The sequence below is a fragment of the Gambusia affinis genome, linkage group LG19 (assembly GCF_019740435.1).
Source record: "Gambusia affinis linkage group LG19, SWU_Gaff_1.0, whole genome shotgun sequence".
NCBI classification, from domain to species: domain Eukaryota; kingdom Metazoa; phylum Chordata; class Actinopteri; order Cyprinodontiformes; family Poeciliidae; genus Gambusia; species Gambusia affinis.
The window spans coordinates 19,154,115-19,173,976 of record NC_057886.1 but is presented as its reverse complement, the minus strand read 5'-3'; the positions used below and the strand labels follow the sequence as shown (position 1 = coordinate 19,173,976).

At 36.5% G+C, this 19,862-nt stretch overlaps 2 protein-coding genes across 6 annotated transcripts; one reads left to right on the top strand and one right to left on the bottom strand.

Annotated features, from left to right (window-relative positions):
- The first annotated feature begins 598 nt into the window (after positions 1-598).
- nprl3 (NPR3-like, GATOR1 complex subunit) lies at positions 599-10,458 on the top strand. 4 transcript variants are annotated; one of them, XM_044099509.1, is made up of 14 exons: positions 599-1,021; positions 1,850-1,919; positions 2,932-2,970; positions 3,599-3,731; positions 5,000-5,074; positions 5,678-5,831; positions 6,155-6,233; positions 6,336-6,473; positions 6,887-7,043; positions 7,457-7,563; positions 7,662-7,791; positions 8,566-8,755; positions 8,852-9,044; positions 9,746-10,458. In XM_044099509.1, exons 1-14 carry the CDS (start codon positions 826-828, stop codon positions 9,918-9,920), a joined length of 1,836 nt encoding a protein of 611 aa, XP_043955444.1. In that variant the 5' UTR covers positions 599-825; the 3' UTR covers positions 9,921-10,458. The 4 variants fall into 4 exon arrangements, with proteins under 4 accessions (XP_043955444.1, XP_043955443.1, XP_043955446.1 ...); XM_044099508.1 differs by having other exon boundaries at positions 621-1,021; positions 6,152-6,233; XM_044099511.1 differs by lacking the exon at positions 2,932-2,970 and having other exon boundaries at positions 622-1,021.
- On the bottom strand, positions 9,889-13,128 carry mpg (N-methylpurine DNA glycosylase). 2 transcript variants are annotated; one of them, XM_044099514.1, is made up of 4 exons: positions 12,542-13,127; positions 11,481-11,685; positions 11,031-11,230; positions 9,889-10,239 (listed from the first exon to the last, which is right to left on the bottom strand). In XM_044099514.1, exons 1-4 carry the CDS (start codon positions 12,812-12,814, stop codon positions 10,210-10,212), a joined length of 708 nt encoding a protein of 235 aa, XP_043955449.1. In that variant the 5' UTR covers positions 12,815-13,127; the 3' UTR covers positions 9,889-10,209. The 2 variants fall into 2 exon arrangements, with proteins under 2 accessions (XP_043955449.1, XP_043955447.1); XM_044099512.1 differs by lacking the exon at positions 9,889-10,239 and having other exon boundaries at positions 10,721-11,230; positions 12,542-13,128.
- Positions 13,129-19,862: the final 6,734 nt, after the last annotated feature.

The following is a 19,862-nucleotide window of genomic DNA, read 5'->3' as shown; positions in this document are numbered from 1 at the left end:
CACCATTGCGTGCCTAGTTAAAATCCAGATGAAATTGAATGAATTGGAATGTTATTGAATATGTTATTGTTTAAAGTAATTAAATTAAAAAAGGCGAACAGCTAACTTCTATACCAATGAAGGTGATTTGCTCTTCATGTAAAAGGTTCCAACAGTCAAGTCAGCAGTAGGCTATTTGCTATAGGCTATTGTACCGCTCAAAACTTGACATCATTAAAATTCTTCTTATTTATCTTTTGTATCGGGTATTATTGTTGATCGCTGAGTAATTGAGTTGGGGATTTTGTCTCTCAAATATTGTTTTTTTTTTTTAAAGAATTTTGTCATCAGACATAATAAGTATGCATTTGCAACCTATTGCTGTACTCTTTGAAGCGGGTTTCTATCCTAAAGAAAAATATATAAAACTTCAGATATTTCACAAAGAGATATTAACATTCATGGAAAAACCTCACATAACCTTATATTAAAGCAGAAAGTACAGCGGCCACCGTAAGAAAGGCTTACGGTATTCAATTATGCTACATGAACTGATCAGTACAGTATTGCGAGGGAACGCAAAATAAATTTCTTTCCCATGTCCCCTCGAGGGCTTCGTAGGTTGGAACATAAAAACCGAGTTAATGTTTCCAGCCGGGCATTTCTCAAGGCAACGCACAACAATGTCAACAACAGCTTTCGAAGATACTTGCGCAATTTTATATAGGCTTCTAAGTTAATTGTGAAGTGTTCCCGTTGTTGTTACCTTTATTTCTTTATTGAACACATTAACAGTGATAGGAGCTGTAGCTAAATCAAGCTAGCGGACACTTTTAGAATGCTAACATGATGCTAAGCCCGTCGGCCGAGTCACCAAACGACAGAAACTCCCTATACAGTCAGTCACAAAACAACAGACATAAAAGCGGGGATAAAACTAGTCCTATAAGCGTCATCCTGGTTAGTTCTGGGAGTAGAGGGAACAAACTTCTATTTCGGTATCCTTTTCAAAGAACAGCTGATTGTCCGTCTTCTCTCTCAGGTAGGTTGCTGCATTGACATGAACTCAAACAGTGACTGTCATCTTTATCGATTTACAGCTGGACACTGCTGGTAGTGTATATATGTTGTAGTTGAACCCACGACACTTCTGCTGTAGAGCAACAGTGCTTCAAACTGCACCACTGTACAGTCTAGCTTGTCAAATGTTTAATTCAATTCAGATGTCTTTGATTCAACTATTACTCCTTTGTATTACATTTTCAGCTGTTGTTTGACTGTGCCTGTTAATCACAAGACCCAACCCTTTGTATGTGGTACAGTCAGATGAGTCAATCTGACAGCTTCACTAACAGGACAATAATCTCAAATACAAAAGGAAACCTGAACCTGAATGTTGTGATTGTCCAGACCTGGAAAAGATTGAATTGTTGTGGTGTCTTAATGACACAAGACTGGTGCAGAATGAAACATCTCTACAAAATATAATAAACTTAAACAATGCAAAGAATAGAACATCAAAATTCCCACAAATAAAATACAGACAATGAAAAAAGATGATTATGCAAGTTATTGAATCATGAGGTGTGTGTAGGGTTTTCTATGACAGGGCAGCATCGATACAATCACACTGTGTTATTTTATTGAGCCATTTGAGTTGGAGATGTTGCTAAATATCTTTATTAAAATTTTTGTACCACATTTATAGCAACAGTCTGGGATTTGGTAAAATATTTGTAAAGCTTATTTGACAGATTTCTAGGCTGTTAGTTCTGCACTAGTTAATTCACTGGTCTGCTATTATCTTTTAGCTTAAAAAAATGTTGTTGTTTTTTTTTTCTTTTACTTTTATACTTTAATCTGTCTTCAGCAAAACCGCGTAATCCATATGCACTGAACACAGCTGGGGATGTTCAGGAAGATCCAGATGGTGATTCAAGGTAAATTGTTGTTTTTTTTCATCTTCTTCAAAAAAATATATAAAAAGACTAGTACGGTAAATGTACATTCTGTGCATGTTTATCTGAAAATGTACTGTTGAAAATGTAATTTCATCATCTCATGAGTCTAAATGTTACATTTTCAGCTGTTGTTTGACTGTGCCTGCTAATCACAGGACCCAACCTATGAATCTTTATAGTGTCTGTTTTTTTTTTCATTTTTTATTGTGCTGTCACCTTACAGACAGTTATATTAGCTTGTCATTTTTGTTGGTTTGAACACCTTAATAAATATCAAACAGCTCAGTCTGTGGAGATAAAGTCATAGACTACAGGCATAATTGTCCACATAACTTATTTTTCAGTAGGTAACTAATATCTGTACTTGAGAGTCTTTCAATAGATAGTAGATGACTAGATAAGAGACTCTTTAATGACCAGGAAGATTAATATTTCTGTCCTTCAGTGTAAAGCTGAACAATATATCTAATCATAGTTAATACGGAAGTGTCAGTGTGTGCAATTTCACAATTGCAAAGGTTTTGTTAGATGCAATATTTGATTTGCTGTTATATTTCAAGTGCAAGGCATTCAGACTTTGCATGCTGATAATGTATCTGGACATTGGGGAGATACTTCACTGCTATTGATGCCCTAAAACAATGGAGATTTTATGGATCACAGATGGGCACAACATGATGATGGAAAAGAGTGAAGATGAGTGAGAAACATATTGATGTGGCAAAAATTCAACAGTAATTGCAATAGCATAAACTTGATTATCATTTGATATTGTAAACTCACCACTCAGTGCAATGTCCACTACTGGCATACCTTTTTCTATGTATGTGAGATGTACATGCAGAGCAGCATGTTTACATCACTGTGTCACATGTTTTTTGGGTTTGTTTTAATGTCCATTTTCTGCATTTAGCCCAACTGTGTGTTGCATCTTTCCTTTTGTATGCTTTTTTTTTGCTCTTCTTTTTTTGGGGCCCAAATCCCATTTTAGGGAGCAATGTCCGCTAACTGACGAACAGTTGGTAGCAGGGTAAGACCGAAACATTCTGAACCACCTCTCCTTCCCCTAGATCACCCCCCTGTCCTTTTATTTCACCCCATCTTTCCTGTTTTTGTGCCCTGTATCAATCTCCAATCCCGATCTCTGTGCCGTTCCTTTGTAATGATGTACAGAAGATGAACCATGCTTGCACTAAAATCATCGGTTTAAATGTACGCTGATAATTCAGAGCATGTAGACTTAGCAAATAAGGAGGAAATTTAAATCAGTTACAGCAGTTTGAATAATACTTTTCATTGCTTTTTAAAATGATGGTGGTGGAAAAGGTCCATATTGTGTTTAATTTTTTTCTAGAAGTTAACACCTTAATTTGTATCCCCTTTGGCTGCAGCATGAGTTACATCAGTCAAACCAGCATGAGTTTGTCACATTTTTCAATCATGTATCATTCACTATTTTCCGCTGGGAAACCTCTTCTTTTCCTTACCTCACAGTTGCCAAATAAAATTTTCTTATTATTAATTAATTATTTTAAGTCAAATCCATCCTATAAATAGGAATAAGAGGACTATAGCCAGATAATCTGAACTTTTTTCACTCGTCTCAGCTGCTCCCAATTTGTGAGGTTTTTCACTGAGTTTGTGCTTCTTTCTTCAAGGTTTTCTGATAGCATCCTGGCCACCATCCTGGCCACCAAGAACGATATGTGTGGAAAGAAGTTTGAACTCAAGATAGATAATGTTCGATTTGTGGGTCACCCGACTCATCTGCAGCATTCTTCGCTCATCCAGGTAGGACAAAATAGAGTCCATGAAGCAAAGAATTAAGGTTTTCTCACTTAAATTGAGAAAACTGAATTAGGGTTTTCTCAATTAAAGAAAATTTTAATTGAGAAAATTTAAGTTTTACCCATCTTCATTACCACTATTAACATTTAATTTATGTGCTAATTTCAAGGTCTATGTTTCACAAAGCTTTTGTCTAAACAAAAGCTCTGTGTTTAGACAGACCTTCTGTTTAGACAAAAGCTCTGTCTTAGAGATGCTGCCTTCAGCTGCAGTTATCAGTTAAAAAAATGTTTATTTTTCATTTAAAATTTTACCAGAAAATGTATGTTTCTGTGATATATTGACATTAAAGTGAAGAGAGTTATCTTTCAAGTATGTCAATATATGTACAAAATGCTGAATATAAATGGGCACGCAGGCCTACTAATGAAATCTTACTACATTTGGGCAAATCCACAAATTCTGCTCTTGCTAATACATCCTTTAACCCATTATTGCTTGCAGTTGCTGTAATTGTAGTTGTCTTAAGTATACTCTTTCTAAATTATTTACTAGCTCCATGGTTTTTAAGGTAAATTAAATGACCTCACATGGTGCAACATTTCCATAAGAAATACTAATAAACAAAACAAAACTGAAGAATATCTAATTCAGTTGCTGCTTCCTTTGTTTTCCCCAGTACTTGACGATAAGACATTTGTTACTTGAAGCAGAGTTGAAAGTTCTGCTTCAACTCTCATACCACAGAGTGGTTATTTTTCTAATGCCCAGAGATCAGCTCCCCCTACTGTACTTTCTTGAACAGCCTTTTCTGTTTTACTGGCAATGATGACGAGGCAAAATCCGGCAATTTTTTGTCTTTACCCGTCTTTGTATATTTTAAAGCTGGGTTTCTACTTATTCTTCTTTGTTTGAAAATAAAAAAAATAATATTTGATATTATAGAGTCTTTATTGCATCTTTTTCTATTTTATGTAATTTTTCTTTTTTTTTGAGACAAGTTATTCCGTAAATGTAAACATAAATTTGGTTAAAGAAAATTTTATTTATTTGTAGTAATGCAATATTTAAAAGTTGCTCTAGTTTGCTTAATTAAAATTTTTTGTTAACCCTTTAACTGTCACCCCAAGTACTGTCACATGCAGGTCAATGGGGACACCGGCGTCCTCATGGCAGTTAAAGGGTTAAATTTTAACTAAAAAATAGATGGAGTTTTTTGGAAAAGCTTAATTTTATGAACTTTATAGAGAGATGGCTTTTTGTCATTTCAGGTTTCCAAAACAGATCCTTCGCCTAAGAGAGAAACGCCTACAATGATCTTGTTTAATGTGGTTTTTGCACTAAGGGTAAGGAAATCTTTAATAAAATATTTTGATTTTAAATATATTGTGTTGAAAATTGAAAATAATAATATGGCTTTTCATGTTCTTCATTTTTATTTTTTTATTTTTTTACCAAGTCTTTTTAAAATATTTTAGCTGACTGTGGGTGGGACATTTAAAGTTAGTTTTCTGTTAATCGGTATTCCTTGAACGGGAGGGGTGTGTGTTTGATAACGCTCAGTTATCAGTGACAGCATGAGAACTCTGGGAGGAGAGGGCGGTTTATTCTGCTTAATCATGCTGCTCAGCAATGCCCAGCCCAGGTCCAGCCCATGCTGACTCATGGTTCTCTGCAAGTCCTAGGAAGGCTCAGAAGACATGAAAAGTTGCTCTGTCATGCTTTGTCCATAATATCTGCTCTACAGCTTAATTTACAGTGCTGTAAACACACTTAAAAAAGAAGCAGAAGTACTTTATAATTCTAGAAATCCTTTTCTATTTTCAGTGGCCTTTCGATCTGAAAATGTTTTCTAGTCAGATAAGCAACACAAAAGATAAATTGGATGTAATTAGTTAAAACTTCAAACATAAAAATGACATATTCTGCTTGTCCATTTGCATCTCCAGGCAAACGCTGATCCGTCAGTGATCAGCTGCATGCACAACCTGTCTCGGCGCATCGCCATAGCCCTTCAGCATGAGGAGCGCCGCTGCCAGTACCTGACCAGAGAAGCCAAGCTGATGCTTTCCATGCAAGACGAGATCACCACTACGACTGAGAGTGAGATATTCTCTCACTATTCACACCTAGGACAAAATAGAGTCCATGAAGCAAAGAATTAAGGTTTTCTCACTTAAATTGAGAAAACTGAATTAGGGTTTTCTCAATTAAAGAAAATTTTAATTGAGAAAATGTAAGTTTTACCCATCTTCATTACCACTATTAACATTTAATTTATGTGCTAATTTCAAGGTCTATGTTTCACAAAGGTCTTTGTGAAACATAGACATGATTATAATTCCAATTTTGAATTATAATCATGTCCTTTTTTTATTCCATGTCTCATTGTTATAACTGTGCTTCCTCTCTGCTGATGTTAGCAGATGGAACCCCGCAGTCTCCATTTAGACAAATTCTTCCAAAATGTAAGCTAGCCAGGGACTTAAAGGAGGCCTACGACAGGTGGGAAGCTGAATAAATTCATCTGCTTTGTGTTACCTTTCTCAAAGTTTTGAACAAATCTATGTTTTCATTAAGTTAATTGTGATATTCATGATTTTTCAGCCTCTGTACAACAGGTGTGGTACGATTACATATCAACAACTGGCTGGAGGTCAGCTTCTGCTTGCCTCATAAGATCCACAGGGTTGGTGGGAACTACATCCCCCCAGAGGCACTAGAGCGCTGTCTGAAGGCCATAAGGTAAATTCAGCATGTTATACATGCTGTTCTGTATTAGAAATTATATTTAATGTTTCTATCAGTGTACACAAACACACTTAATTTGTTATAAATTACAGAGGAAAACTGCTCTGTCAAATAAAGCAGAACATTCTTTTGGTGCTTTAATTACTACACATTTCAAAATAATTTTAAAGCCTTTATGAGAAGTTAATCTTTTTCAAGCATAGGCAACTTTTGTGGCCTATCTATTAAGCTCTATCTATTCATTGAAATATTTCCTGTGGGCCACACTGCCACCTATATGTGACTTTGAAAATTGCTGTTTTTAATAACGTCTCATTTAATTCCCTTTTAAAGCTAAACTAGAAGTAAAGTACAAAGTGAAGATTTTGTAAAGAGTTTTGAAAAGTAATTTGGTTTTGACCCTGTAGGCCCTATCATGCCCTGCTGCTGCTAGAAAGTGAGAAGGCGCTGTTGGATCAACTTCCTCTTGACTGCTCTCCTGCAATGGTGCGCCTGATAAAGACCTGCTCAGCAGTGAAAAACCTGCAGCAGCTTGCCCAGGACACTGACCTGGCCTTACTTCAGGTGCACAGCATTGATCTGATATCATGCTTTTTCAAGGCATGACTTTAATTTAAAAGCAATTTAGGGACTACAATTCTTTGACATTTCTCATAATGTGCATTCATTTGCACACATAGTGTGTATATAATAGAATTTAAAAAATAAAAACAACTTACAACTGTAACTTAAAGAAATAGCTTGGGTTTAGAAGCTTCTTCGCGTGTTTAGTGAGTTACCACTAAAATGCATTTCATGAAAAGTCCACCCAGAGTATCTTGTATATTTAGCTACGTACTGCCATCTAGTGGTGAATATACGGAATGCAAAAATATTCATGCAAACATTTTTTTCTCTCTTTTCATACCACTTTTCAGTGTTCAGGGTTTCTAATCAGACCTTGTAGTTTATCTTTTTATTTTTATTTTTTATCTCAGATCTTCCAAATTGCTGCTCACTTGGTTTACTGGGGCAAGGCGATCATCATCTTTCCTCTTTGTGAGAATAACGTCTACATGCTGTCTCCTCATGCCAACATCTCTCTGTAAGTGTGTGAAATCTTCTCTTAAGATTTGGTCAAACATATTAAAGCCAGACAGGGACTGTGTTAAGTAGCAGTGTTTGTTCTTCCTCCCTGACTAGATACTCCGCTTTGGCTAAGCAATTTGCTCAGCAGTTTTCTGGCCATGATCTGCCCTCTGTGTTGGCCAAGTTCTCTCTACCGGTCTCATTGGCCGAATTCAGAAACCCGCTGGAAGCCCCTGCACAGGAGGTAAGATAATCCCTGAAATTGCTAAAATATTGTTCATTTTATGTGGAAATTGATATATATGACATAGATGGAAACACAGAGGTGCTTGTTATCATTATTTTTGATTATTTAGGGAGAAGAAAGGCCAGGCATGATCTCTGAACTAAACTAAGCACCCTTCTCCTGAAGGCAGATTAATAAAACTAATAAATGGACATGACTTTAGTAACATGGACTACTTGTTTGATAGCTCATGATGTTTGTGTTATTTTTGACACTCTTCTGCTTGTCTTAGACTTGTTCCTTCCTGCTCCAACACACGTGATTTAAACTGATGAGTCATTTCACGATTTTTAAACCTGTACTGTAACCTTTTCCCCCACGAAGCGCGCACTCTGCTGGCTATTATGTAGATTGCAGGTTCAAAATTATCGATCGTTAGAGATATTATGTGCAGATGGACAGCTGATACAAAAAATATTTTACTGTTGGCATAATCAGTTTTCTACATAAAAATAAATAAACACTTGAGTAATACATGTCAATACATTTGCAGAAATATTCTTCTAATGGAAGCAGTTTTATAGTTTTTATGCAAATTTGAAGGCAAATGGTAAGTCAAATAAGAGGTCTTTTGGATTTTACTTTAAGTTAAGACTCTGGATTGTAATCACTAGAATACATTTTGTCATTGGCTGTTAAGGATGTGTTATCATTTTCTGAAGCACATTACTGCATTTATTCTAATTTCCTCAATAACTTGGTGTCTTGTTTTGCTCTATTGCATATTTACAGGCCCAGCTCATCCAGATGGTGGTGTGGATGCTCCAGCGCCGCCTGCTCATCCAGTTGCACACTTATGTTTGCCTTTTAATACCACCCACTGAAGATGAGCCTACACCCAAGGTTGAAGAACTTCCACTGGCTGCGCGGGTTGGAGGCCGCAGTCTCAGCACCCCGAGCGCTCTCAGTTTTGGTTCTCCAAGTAAGGTCCAACCATCAACTTCACCGCTCCCTTCTCTGCTCTCACAGATAAATAAGAGGTCAAACAGATCATTGACCACTACCTTCATGTTTGCAGCCAGCAGTGACGACATGACCCTAACCAGTCCCAGTATGGAGAATTCCAGCGCTGAGCTTCTGCCTGGTGGAGACTCTCCTTTGAATAAAAGGATGACAGAAACACTCCTGGCAAGCCTGTCGGAGCATGAGAGGCAGGTTATACTGAACATCCCGGCTGCGCAAAATCCAGAGGATCTGCGGAGTTTTGCCAGGTAATTAGGCTTTTAAAAAAGTTTATTTATTTATTTTTATTTATAAGCATTTCATTTTTTAGCTGCATTGCAAAAACACAAATTCTTACCAAGTATGTTTGGTCTAGGTTCTAGTGCAGATATCTTATTATACTTGAAATAAGAGAAATAAAACACTATTTCTTACAGTGTTTTTTTGTAAGAAATATGAGCTTAATTAATAATTTCTTAATATTGACTAGTTCTACTGGCAGACTATTTCACTTCACTTAAGTGCCAGTATTAGTACTTTTTTAAATCAAGGTTCACAAATTATTTACGTAAAACAAACTCTTGTATTTTGCTGAAAAGTTACTTGTTAGTTTTATCTTGAAGTAGAAACTAGACCAAAAATACTTGATTAGATTTTGTGTTTTTGCAGTGAGGACCGTCTTTTACATTGTTTTGTTTGCATATTAGTATATTTACTGAAAACACTTACTTTGCCTTAGTGTCTAATGTAAAGATTGCATCTATTCTGATCTTGCACAAGAAATGTAGACATCAGAGTTGTCATTTAGTTGATAAAGATTCACCGCTGGCATAACTTCAACTGAGGATTTAAATTTTGATGAGCAAAGTTAATACTTTATATCTTTTTGCAAGAGTCTACATACTGCAGCTGACTGAGAAAAAGTTCCTGCTATTAAAATAATTTCATCGTGTGTCAAACTGCTTTTTAGGCTGCTGCACTATTTTCGGGGACATCACCACCTGGAAGAAATCATGTATAACGAGAACATGAGGCGATCGCAGCTCAAGACGCTGTTCGACAAGTTCCGCAGTGTCCTCATTGTGACGAACCACGAAGATCCTATTATTTCTATCTTTCAGTCTCCCATGGAGTACACAGCATGACTGCCCACATACTGATTCATCTGCAACATGCTCAGGACCAAGGAGGCTCTGCGGATGACTGACATGACGGCATTAGTGTGTGAAAAGTTACAAAATACAGAGTATTTTTTATCTTTGAGCCAAACCTTTGTTTACAGTATTAAATAATTTTATACATGCCAGACATGCCTTATGGATTCACTGTGAAAAGGGGAAGCACTGGTGCACTGGGAGTCTGACACAATTGTCCGTGCCGGCTTCAGAAGTGCACATCAAGCACTTATCGTTCCAGGCCTCCAGCTACCTCTCTTTAGGCATCCCAAAGGTGGAGATGGGAACACTGCAGAGCAAAAAAGATGAAGAGTCTTAACAGCAAGCAGCTTCTTTTTGCACAGGCTCGGGTTGGATGGAAAGGGGCTTTCACAAAATCTGTAAAAATCACTGAGAGGAACATTTCTCCTGGCTGAATGCATATTGGAAAGCAGGTGGAATTATATGAGACAGACTACTGTATGTATGATTTTTTTTTAAAATAAACTCAGTCAATTACCTTACTGTACAGCTTTGCATCAATAAACTGCATTTCAGAATGAACTTACAAAGTGGGAAATAACGTTTTTCATTTAAAATTGAGCTTGGAATTTGGTTAAATTAGTTTTGATTGTCCCAGAACTGCTAATTCTTTAAAGGTGAGGTTAAGAAAAGTATTTTAATAGGTATGTGGGGGAAAAAGTATTTCCAGACTTTATTCCCTTTCCCATTCTCTCATAGTTTTATTTTTTCTCCTTCTAATGTATTATGTAGCATACCTCCACAAAACAAAATGGACAAGACTTTATTATTTCCAATGACACAAAGAAAAGCAGATTAAAACACTCAAGTCATTTTTTTTCAGGTTCATTTTGTTCTTTTTTTTTGCACATTTCATGGATCTACACTGTCTGTTTCACTTTCAGACAGAGACCGTATCTCTGCCTCTTTATTCACTACACTGACACAGGGATCCCCCCGCAGATAAAATCGCCACGGTTTCTTAGCCCACTCCCCGTGGGACTCAATACCGATGCGCGGAGCTGAAACTATATCCTGGGGTTTTGGGGGACTAGTGTTTGGATCGTCCTCGAGCCACACCTCGGGGTCAGAAGCCAAGTCTCTCCTGTCAAAACAGCGAGGTATATTTAGAGCCTGGCACAGCTTTGAGGGCCCGTTGCAGAGCTCTTTGTCCTTCAGTTGCCGGGCTCCCTCTTTGCGTCGAGCTGCTCTCAGTTCCCTCATCGCAGGCTGGCCCTGCAGGGGCTCCAGAGAGCGCAGTAGCACGGCAGCACCCTCCCCTGAATAAACACAGCACACAATCTGCATCAGTCAGCAAGGCTCTGCTTTGTTTCCTTCCTTTGCTCTCTACTAACCAGTAACGAAGAGCAAAAACTGCTGACTTGCTTTAATGTTAGATAAATACTGAGTCGACCTAAACACAATGAAACAGAAAAAGGCTCTCTGAAACCTTGTTCACATCATATTTGCATATGCAGACATTGTGAAATGTGGATAGGGCACATTGCCCTGTTAGTGGGTAGTGAATACCTTCACTGGACACATTCATGCAGAGGTAGATCCCATAGATCGGATACACGTAGATTGTGCCGGGTTTCATGAACATGGCTGTGTTCCTCTCGGTGCGTTTGCCCCCTGCTGAGTGAGAGGCTTTGTCCTCCCCTCCAAGATATGCTTCAGTTTCCACTATTCTCCCTCGAAGCTCAGAGCCATCGGCACGCCTGCGGACCAGCACCTGGACGGAAAAGTCTAATTTTATAATAGCAACTGAAATTTTCACTTTTAAAGCTAAAGAGTTAATAAAATACAATGAACTGATCTGGTCACACGACAAGATATATTCTAGCAAATGTCATAGATAACACTATTTATGATAAAAATGCAGGTGTAAAAGAAGTGTTGTTTAGGAGGCTGTGTAAAAGTAAGTTGAAATATGTATTTTAAAATATTCCGGGATTGCTTTACACAACTTCCATTAAGTGGGAGCTCTTTTCCAAGTAATTTTTCCCCTTGATACACAAACTGCATAAAGTATTTCTTGCTCAACCTCTTATATTTCAGCATGTTCACTGTAAACATTCTAGGTGCCACGCTTACATGCTTTCAGGTTCCGCCTTGGGCCTACTTTATAATTAGGTTATAAATTAACACTAAGGTAATTGAATTTTGATATTTGGTCTATGATCCATGCTTATCATTCTTGTGTATTTGTAATAATCAGGTCTGTTATATTTGTTGCCTGAAGCAGATGTTCTACGTCTTAGCTTTACTTTAATAGAATATTCTGTTCTCCCTCTTTTACAGAGCAAATCTGCCCCCACACTGTAAGGCAACCCAACCCACCATACTGTTTAGCTGTCAAGACAGTTGAGCCTAGTGATGTAAGTGAGGGAATTGCCGATAACAGATTAAAGACTGGGACAGTTAACACGTTTATTTTTATTAGAACGTAATGAAATGTGGTTTTTACTTCCTATTTAGACGAATACTGCGGCTTCTAAAAAATGCTGAGCTACTTTAGAAAGGTTGATGTAACAACACCCTTTAAATAAATAAGTCACTGTAAATCTAAAAACAGATTTCAAGGGTACCTTGCCGAGGAATGCTTTGGCCAAACTGATGCAGGGCTGATTGAAAAAGTCCTGCCGCAGTCTGCGCTGAGGCTCGTTGTAGCTGAAATAATGGCTTCGCTCCGGCTCGAGACTTTGAACAGATTCACACAAAACTGGTTGGCACTTCAGCTTGGTAGGAGAAACTGTACAGTTCAGTTCAGTCTGGTTTCTATGCAACAGCAAGCCCGACTCTATATGTGTAGTAGCAGCCACTGCCAAGTCTTGGACCTTTCTTTTTCTTCCTGCCATCATCTTTGCTCATGTTACAGCGAGCTTTGAGTTTAAATATCTCTACGACACGTTTTTTATATACTCAATATCTTTCCGTAGTTCAAAACGTTCGTTTTACCACCGGTTGTTATGAAGGCTACATTTGCAGTGACGTTCAGGAAGTAAATATGTGTTTCTTAAAGGGACCGCTCACGAATTTAGGTCAACATCTGATGGGAATTGCAGCTCTTTTTTGGGATCTGAATCATTTGGCTGGGTTTGGGTTAAAACACAGTCAATAGGTTAAAAGCTATTGTACTAGCTTTTAAAAATGTTTGGAAAAAATGTCAATAAGTATTTACATACAGTTTTACTATTAATCAAAGCGTGTCTTTTCATACTTCACTGCATACCACAACACATGTTTTAAAAAAGGCAAAGTATAAAGCACAAAAAGGCCAAGTACATGTCTGTGCAGTCCTCTTTTAAATCTTTGCTATGCTTTTCAACTGGTTGGTATGAGCCTATTTTGACACTGCTTACAAAACAAACCCATTTAGAGAAGAATTGACTCCTATCACATGTAATAATTCCAGCACATCATGCCAGTTTAATTAATACTTAAAATAGAATTGTCTGCAATAGTTCGCATTTCTGACACACACGCACATACACACGCACAAAAAACCCCCATATATTTCGGAAAGCACTGCAATTTCTTCTTGCAGAGCAGTGTTTTTCTACCTTCATTTAACTAATGATGAGATAGATATTGTGTCCTTGGAAATGGATGGTGCCTATTTGGCCCCAAGCAGTGTGGATGCATGTGGCTCTCAGGGACACTAATTGTGTGTGACATGGCTGTGCCACAGAGTGCAGTTTCACTTGCAAAATGGTAGCAGCTCAAGAGAGCATTAATCAAAAAGAAATAAAAAAATATATATTTTTAAAAGCTACTTTTGGATAGATACTAAATTCCACGCACCACTGAAATTTAATTGGGGTTAAATAAGGAAACAAATCTCATTACCCTATATACTATAAGCACATCCATAACTCTTTGATTAAGTATTTTTTGAGCTGCACAAGATTGGTGAAGCATTTCACAGCAGCAAAATGATTAATAGAAGCTCAAACTCTCATACCTTGTGTAGACTGCCAGTTTGAATTTGAGAAATATTTTTTATAACACCTCTTTTGGAGTCTACAGCAGAAGCTTTGCACCACAGAAACATTCTTCTAGCCTCCCCGTGGTTCTGATATTCCTCTGCCTGCTGTGTTGGCAGCGCCCTGCTGCAGATCCTTCTGCACAATATTAATTCATATTCCCAAGTCTTTTCCTGATCTCTTGAGCTCAAAAATAGTTACTCACATCCAGCTTTCATCTGTTTTCTATTACGCCGTAACAGCTCAAACTATTTTGCTGGGAATTATTTTTATACATTTTTACCAAGCATATACCTTTGCATAATGTTATATGTAATAATGGATCTTGTAAGTTGAAGATAATTATATTTTTGAACTGTTCACAAAATTCGATTCAAAAATGACAAATAATGGGCGTGCTGTGGTGAAGTCGGTGATAGCGCGACCCACATTTGGAGGCCGTGAGTCCTTGACGTGGCCGTCTTGGGTTTGATTCCTGGACCGGGCGACATTTGCCGCATGTCTTCCCCCCTTTCCTGTCAGCCTACTTTCACATAAGGGACACTAGAGCCCTGGAGGGGAGGGAAAAAAAAGACAAATAATACTATTAAATGAATTACAAGACAAAACACTTCAGACTAACGAAGCTTAATGACATGCACTGAGTTTTTAAGGATACATTCCAGAAAGAAAAACGCTGAGCGTGTCATGTCCAAGTCTTTTCACATGGATTGTAGACTTTGTTCAGGCTGGTAGACGAGGGAAGGCCGTCGTCTGGGAAGCTGCCGCTGATAATCTTAGCAGAAACATTTTGGCAATGCTTTAGACATTCTGGTTTGCTTTCATCTCCTGCAGGCTCCTCATTGGCTGTGACGCCAAGCAGAAACTCCAGAAACTCGTCTGATTGTGCAGATGGAAGAGCAGAATTCTGCCTGACTAAAATTATCTCACTAAAACATGAGTCAGAGACACGAATCACAAATAAGGTCATATCTAGAAAGTTTGGAGTTTTTTTTTAAATATTTATTTTATATTCTTAAGTCTTTCTTTAATTTAAAAGAAATTAAATATTTGATTTGCTTCAGCTAATATTATTAATAAAATTAGGATATTAACTGTATCTTATACTATGTAGATTATATAGCACAAAATATCTGTCTATCTTAAAGAATATTACTTGTAAAATCCAACATTTTGATAGTGTTGAAGATATATATATACATATATATTAAAAATAATGTTTTAAAGCAATAATTTTTTGTAGTTTGTATTGTTCTTATTGAGCCTTTACTGCAGACTTCTCTTAAATAAAGAACTAATAAAGATGCAAGCTAACAAATAAAATAATAACCAATAATTTTCTGTACACCTGTTATGCATTGGATGTTTTCATGTGTTGTCTTCAAGCTCCTTGCTGTATTGAATTCTTTGTTACTAAGAGCATGTTAGAGCCCAGAGGCCAATTATATGCAATGAGATTAATAATTGATGATAATTAATGATTCAAGACTCCCCTTCGTTGTCTACTGCAGCCATTTGGTGTGTGCTGCACAACTGGTTGAAGTCTCTCTGGGAGATGGAAATATGACTACATTTGTGATCCATTTCACAGACCTACTTAACAAAGACATGCCTATAAGGAAACAGGCTTGTCTTTGTCCACATCTTGAATGTTGTGCCCACAACCTTTAACTCTGCCACATAATTTGGACCATATGTAGACCGTTAATCTTGAGTGCATGCATAAATTACATACAATTATAGATCTATTTATTTAGCTTGAGAGTCTGGAAGCTTTTTTTCCCACTTAGAGAGATATTTCTGCAGAATCATGTTTATTGTAAACTTACACAGTGCATTAATAAAGATTTTAAGTAGAATACTTTTCAAACTGAAAGGCCTTTAAATGCTGCTTTAGTAGATCATTTAATAAAACAAAACCTTTGAGCAGTTTGTTTTATTGACTTAACCTGCTGCAGTCCAGTAACCCATCAACCATCGCTGATAACAGTTTCATGTCTCAAGTCACACCTGTGGTTTTCATAAACAACAGCCGCTGAGCCAGGTTGAGGTTTCTCTGCTCTTATCAATGAAACAAGGGAGATTAAATCTGCACAACAATGAACTTTATTTAACCTCCTTATTCTTTTGTTATCAGAATAAATTTGCCATAATTTCCAAAATATATAATGTTTTGTTCTTCAATGCACATGGACGTTATGATCTATACTAACAACTTAGAGTTCTGTCTCTTTTTGGTGTTTTGCGCTGATCAATGGGGTCATCGATACATGTTGTCAACACAATTTAACCTCCTTATACCATGTCACTCTTACATGAGCAGAAAAAAAAATCTCTATTCTTATTCCAGAAAGGCTTGTGTTTCTTGTGTCTCTTTCTGCAAAAGGAAGCATTTTATGGACCGTCTGACATGGTTCCTTTGGTTAAACATTATCCTTTCACTCAGCTCTTTTATCTGCGACTGACTGATGGGCCTTCAGGGGGACGTGGGAGCTCTGACAGGGCCTTCACAGCTTCCGTAATGCTGCCTTTGACCCAGCTTTAACCCTCTACAGTCTCATGGGAAACTTCACCATTAATTACTCGCTTCATGGTTTATCAATCAAGGACTCCCAGTTGGCCACTAAGTAGTCCTTACACAGATGAGTACATGTAGCACAGTTAAAAAAATCAGACATATTCATTTAATTTATCATATTATTTTTGCTCAGCATATTTTGAATAGCAAGTAAACTCAGGTTTCAAATAGTTAGCAGTAAAAAAATAGCTTCTTGTACCAGATTGTTCTTCTGGAAAGAGAGCTGTGGAGCAAAAGTTACAAAATCTAAACCACACAGTTAATTCCTGTAAAAGGAATGTACTATACCAGAAAGAATGATAATGTCCTACATAATAGAGTTGCATCATAGATTTAGCATAATTGAAAGCAAACAAATGTAATCTATCATTGTTCCAGTGCAGTGAAGGAAATCCTTCTATGTTTTAACACATCTTTCACTCATAAGTGTCTTTCTGTTGACAGAATAAAATAATGTACATTAACATATAAACATTAGAAAATTAGAAAAGAAAGAAAATCCTTCTACTTAAATCACTTCCATTCAAACTGTGCAAAAACTATGGATCAATATCTACAATCTGTGGTTGAGCAGAAAAAAAAACTACTTAATCTTTCCCCTGGTACTTAATTTAGATGATTAAACTATCCCACATAAAAATTGCGATCTCCTTTAAAAAGCTAGCACATTATCAGTTCTTGCCAAATGCTACGATGTAAACACATGATACTCGCATACGTCACATAAACGGTTAACAATCATGCAGCACATGTTACATTTTATTATTAAGAAACAGCAAAAATGTAATCTGAAATATTCTAATGTAATAAGAAATATCTACTTCTAATGTAAAATGTATTCTATTTTTTATGTGTTGCCAAAATACCAATTTTAATATATATTGTGTCTTACATACTTTCTGCAGGTTATTCCAAATATATTAATTTATTAACTAGAAGTATGTGTTACACCAGATAGTACATCTAAATACAGTGAACTACATAACAGTGGTGGGTTTTTTTTTTCCAATTTAATGCTTGTGAAAACATAATTAAAACAAATAGCAAGTAAAACTGAACCAATCAAATATCACATTATAATTGTTGCTGTGATGGTAATATATTTTTAATTAAGAAATATGTATTTTTATCTGTATCTGTGTTACTCCTATGGGGATTAATGATAATTTTCAGTCGTACTGAATGAATGTATTGGAGAACTAGGTTAATCTTACTTTAATGGGTTATATTTACATTTATGAGTGTATTTCTAATTACTTGAAATCCATGTGTTTCTACTCTCTCTCCTTGTGCTACAAAGTGATCTGGGGAAACACTTACCCCATAAAAACCTTGAATTAGGGGCTGATAATGAAGGGCAAATGGAACAAACAGCATTTGTGAAACATTTAGCTGATGAATAATTTATCCTTGAAATTTCTCAAAAATTGCCATCGTTATTTCATTCTTTATAAACAACAAGGGAAGGAATAGGCTGAAGTGCCTAGCTTGACAGATTGAATTTGCATCAGTGTAACAAAAAACCTTCAGAATATTATTACAATTTGTGTGAAATGAAGATAAAATGTATTCTTTATGCTGCTAAATAGGAATAACATACCAAATTAACTGTAATCTAAAGTTTTTCTTTTATTCTATTATAATTTGTCTAATTATATGAGAAAGTGTTTAACTAATGAGACCAAATTCCATGTAAATTGTCACATTTAGAGCCCCTTGTCAACACCTCAAGGCTCTCTGCTTCTTAGCATCCGCTTCCCTGCTGAAGACTATTCCCAGGTGAATCTGAGCTTTCACTGATGGAATGTACTCAAATGGGCTTTTTATTAAGTGGAGCAGCAGGGTGTGTTACTGGTGCTGCAGAGGAATCTTGTTCTCCTAAGTCAAATATTCGCTTTCAAAGAGACTTAAATTCAGCACACGGCTACAACTGGCTTTTTGCTCCTACAACAGAGCATTGAAATCAAATTGCTCTAAAGTCCAGTTTTGCACGTTAGCAACCACTGCATCAACAAATACTCAAGGGTCATGTGGTATTAGGGTAAAAAGCAGAATGTGGTTTCTCCGTTGTTGTTTTCCTTACTGGATTCTGTGTAATTCTACTGTGCAATCTCTGCTAAAATGCAGCATTGAGCAAAATCCATGGGCATGTGATGTTATGCTCATCATCATTGAGTCATGTGGACAGATTCCATTAAGAGGCCTGAACCATAAAAATGTTTTTAGTAATAAATCTTTCATAGTGTTTTAAATTGTTTGAATTAGTAACAAACAATAATTCATATTAGACCAAGATACTCAATTGCATACCTGCCGAAATATAGATTTTTTTTATTAGTTTTAAGAGGCATTTGAGAGCATGTGATTTATGCCCTTACGCCATTGGAGAGTTTCCTCTAAATAATTAAAATTAAACTGAAACAATGAGGATTGTGAAGATCCAGCCAGGTCTAAGACAATATATAGAGCTATAATCTAAACTTAATACTATATATTAAATAAGGAGATAAACAGTTTTATGTTTTTCCAGTTTGAAGTCAATATTAAGCATTTATGCATCTTCCATTCATGTCTTGAAGATATTAAGATCCAAACATTAAAGTAATTTAATGCAGTCACATACAAATTGGTGGCAAACTTTAAAAAGTGACAGTGTGGAAAAAATAACAGTTTTAACTAGCTTCACTTATACTTGCTCCAAAAAATATGACACTTGAATCTACCTTTTAGTGTGAGTTAATTCAATGAGCCATTAATGAGCAGATTTCTACATTGAAGTTACAAAAGCTATATAATTTGATGTGACATATAGAGGTTAAAGTAGAAAGAATTATCCATACATGCACCCTCCCGCTTGATCTCAAGTGTGTCAGACGTTTGCATGGGAAATGTTGCTGTTTTCAAACATCAAACCGCACACTCAGAGGATATGAGAACCTTGCATACACGACTGTATATGAAGAAATTATTTCACCGTGAAACAAAAGATTGTTTGGGTGTAGCAGGCCTGTGAGGAGTAGGACAAAGTGAGAGATGGAGTGAATATACTCCTCCTCCCCCACCTTACACTGCTTGCTCTGCAGAATGTTGTTTTGATCATGGGGAAAAGGCAGCTGCTCTTTACAAGTCAAACTATGTATCTGATGTTTCCATCCTGCCTAGGAAACATGTCAAATTAAGATAATACATATTCTTTAAGACAATATTAACAGAAAAATTTTTTTGTTCAACCCAACAGCCTAAGCATAAATCATTTTAACAAATGATTTATGTATATTCTTTAAGCTTTTACTTTTCCAATTCTTGTCTCTGTAACCTGCAAGTGTTGCAAAAGTGTTTATTCTT

What these genes read in the sequence shown, in the direction of transcription:
- nprl3 (XM_044099508.1), top strand. Translation starts at nt 826, where the DNA reads ATGATGCTAAGCCCGTCGGCCGAGTCACCAAACGACAGAAACTCCCTA. An exon ending in GACGAACAGTTGGTAGCAGG is followed by an intron (nt 2,971 to 3,598) that starts GTAAGACCGAAA and finishes TCTTTCTTCAAG; the next exon opens with GTTTTCTGATAGCATCCTGG. An exon ending in GATCACCACTACGACTGAGA is followed by an intron (nt 5,832 to 6,151) that starts GTGAGATATTCT and finishes TGCTGATGTTAG; the next exon opens with CAGATGGAACCCCGCAGTCT.
- mpg (XM_044099512.1), bottom strand. Translation starts at nt 12,814, where the DNA reads ATGATGGCAGGAAGAAAAAGAAAGGTCCAAGACTTGGCAGTGGCTGCT. An exon ending in CCAAAGCATTCCTCGGCAAG is followed by an intron (nt 11,686 to 12,541) that starts GTACCCTTGAAA and finishes TTTTCCGTCCAG; the next exon opens with GTGCTGGTCCGCAGGCGTGC. An exon ending in CATGAATGTGTCCAGTGAAG is followed by an intron (nt 11,231 to 11,480) that starts GTATTCACTACC and finishes GTGTTTATTCAG; the next exon opens with GGGAGGGTGCTGCCGTGCTA.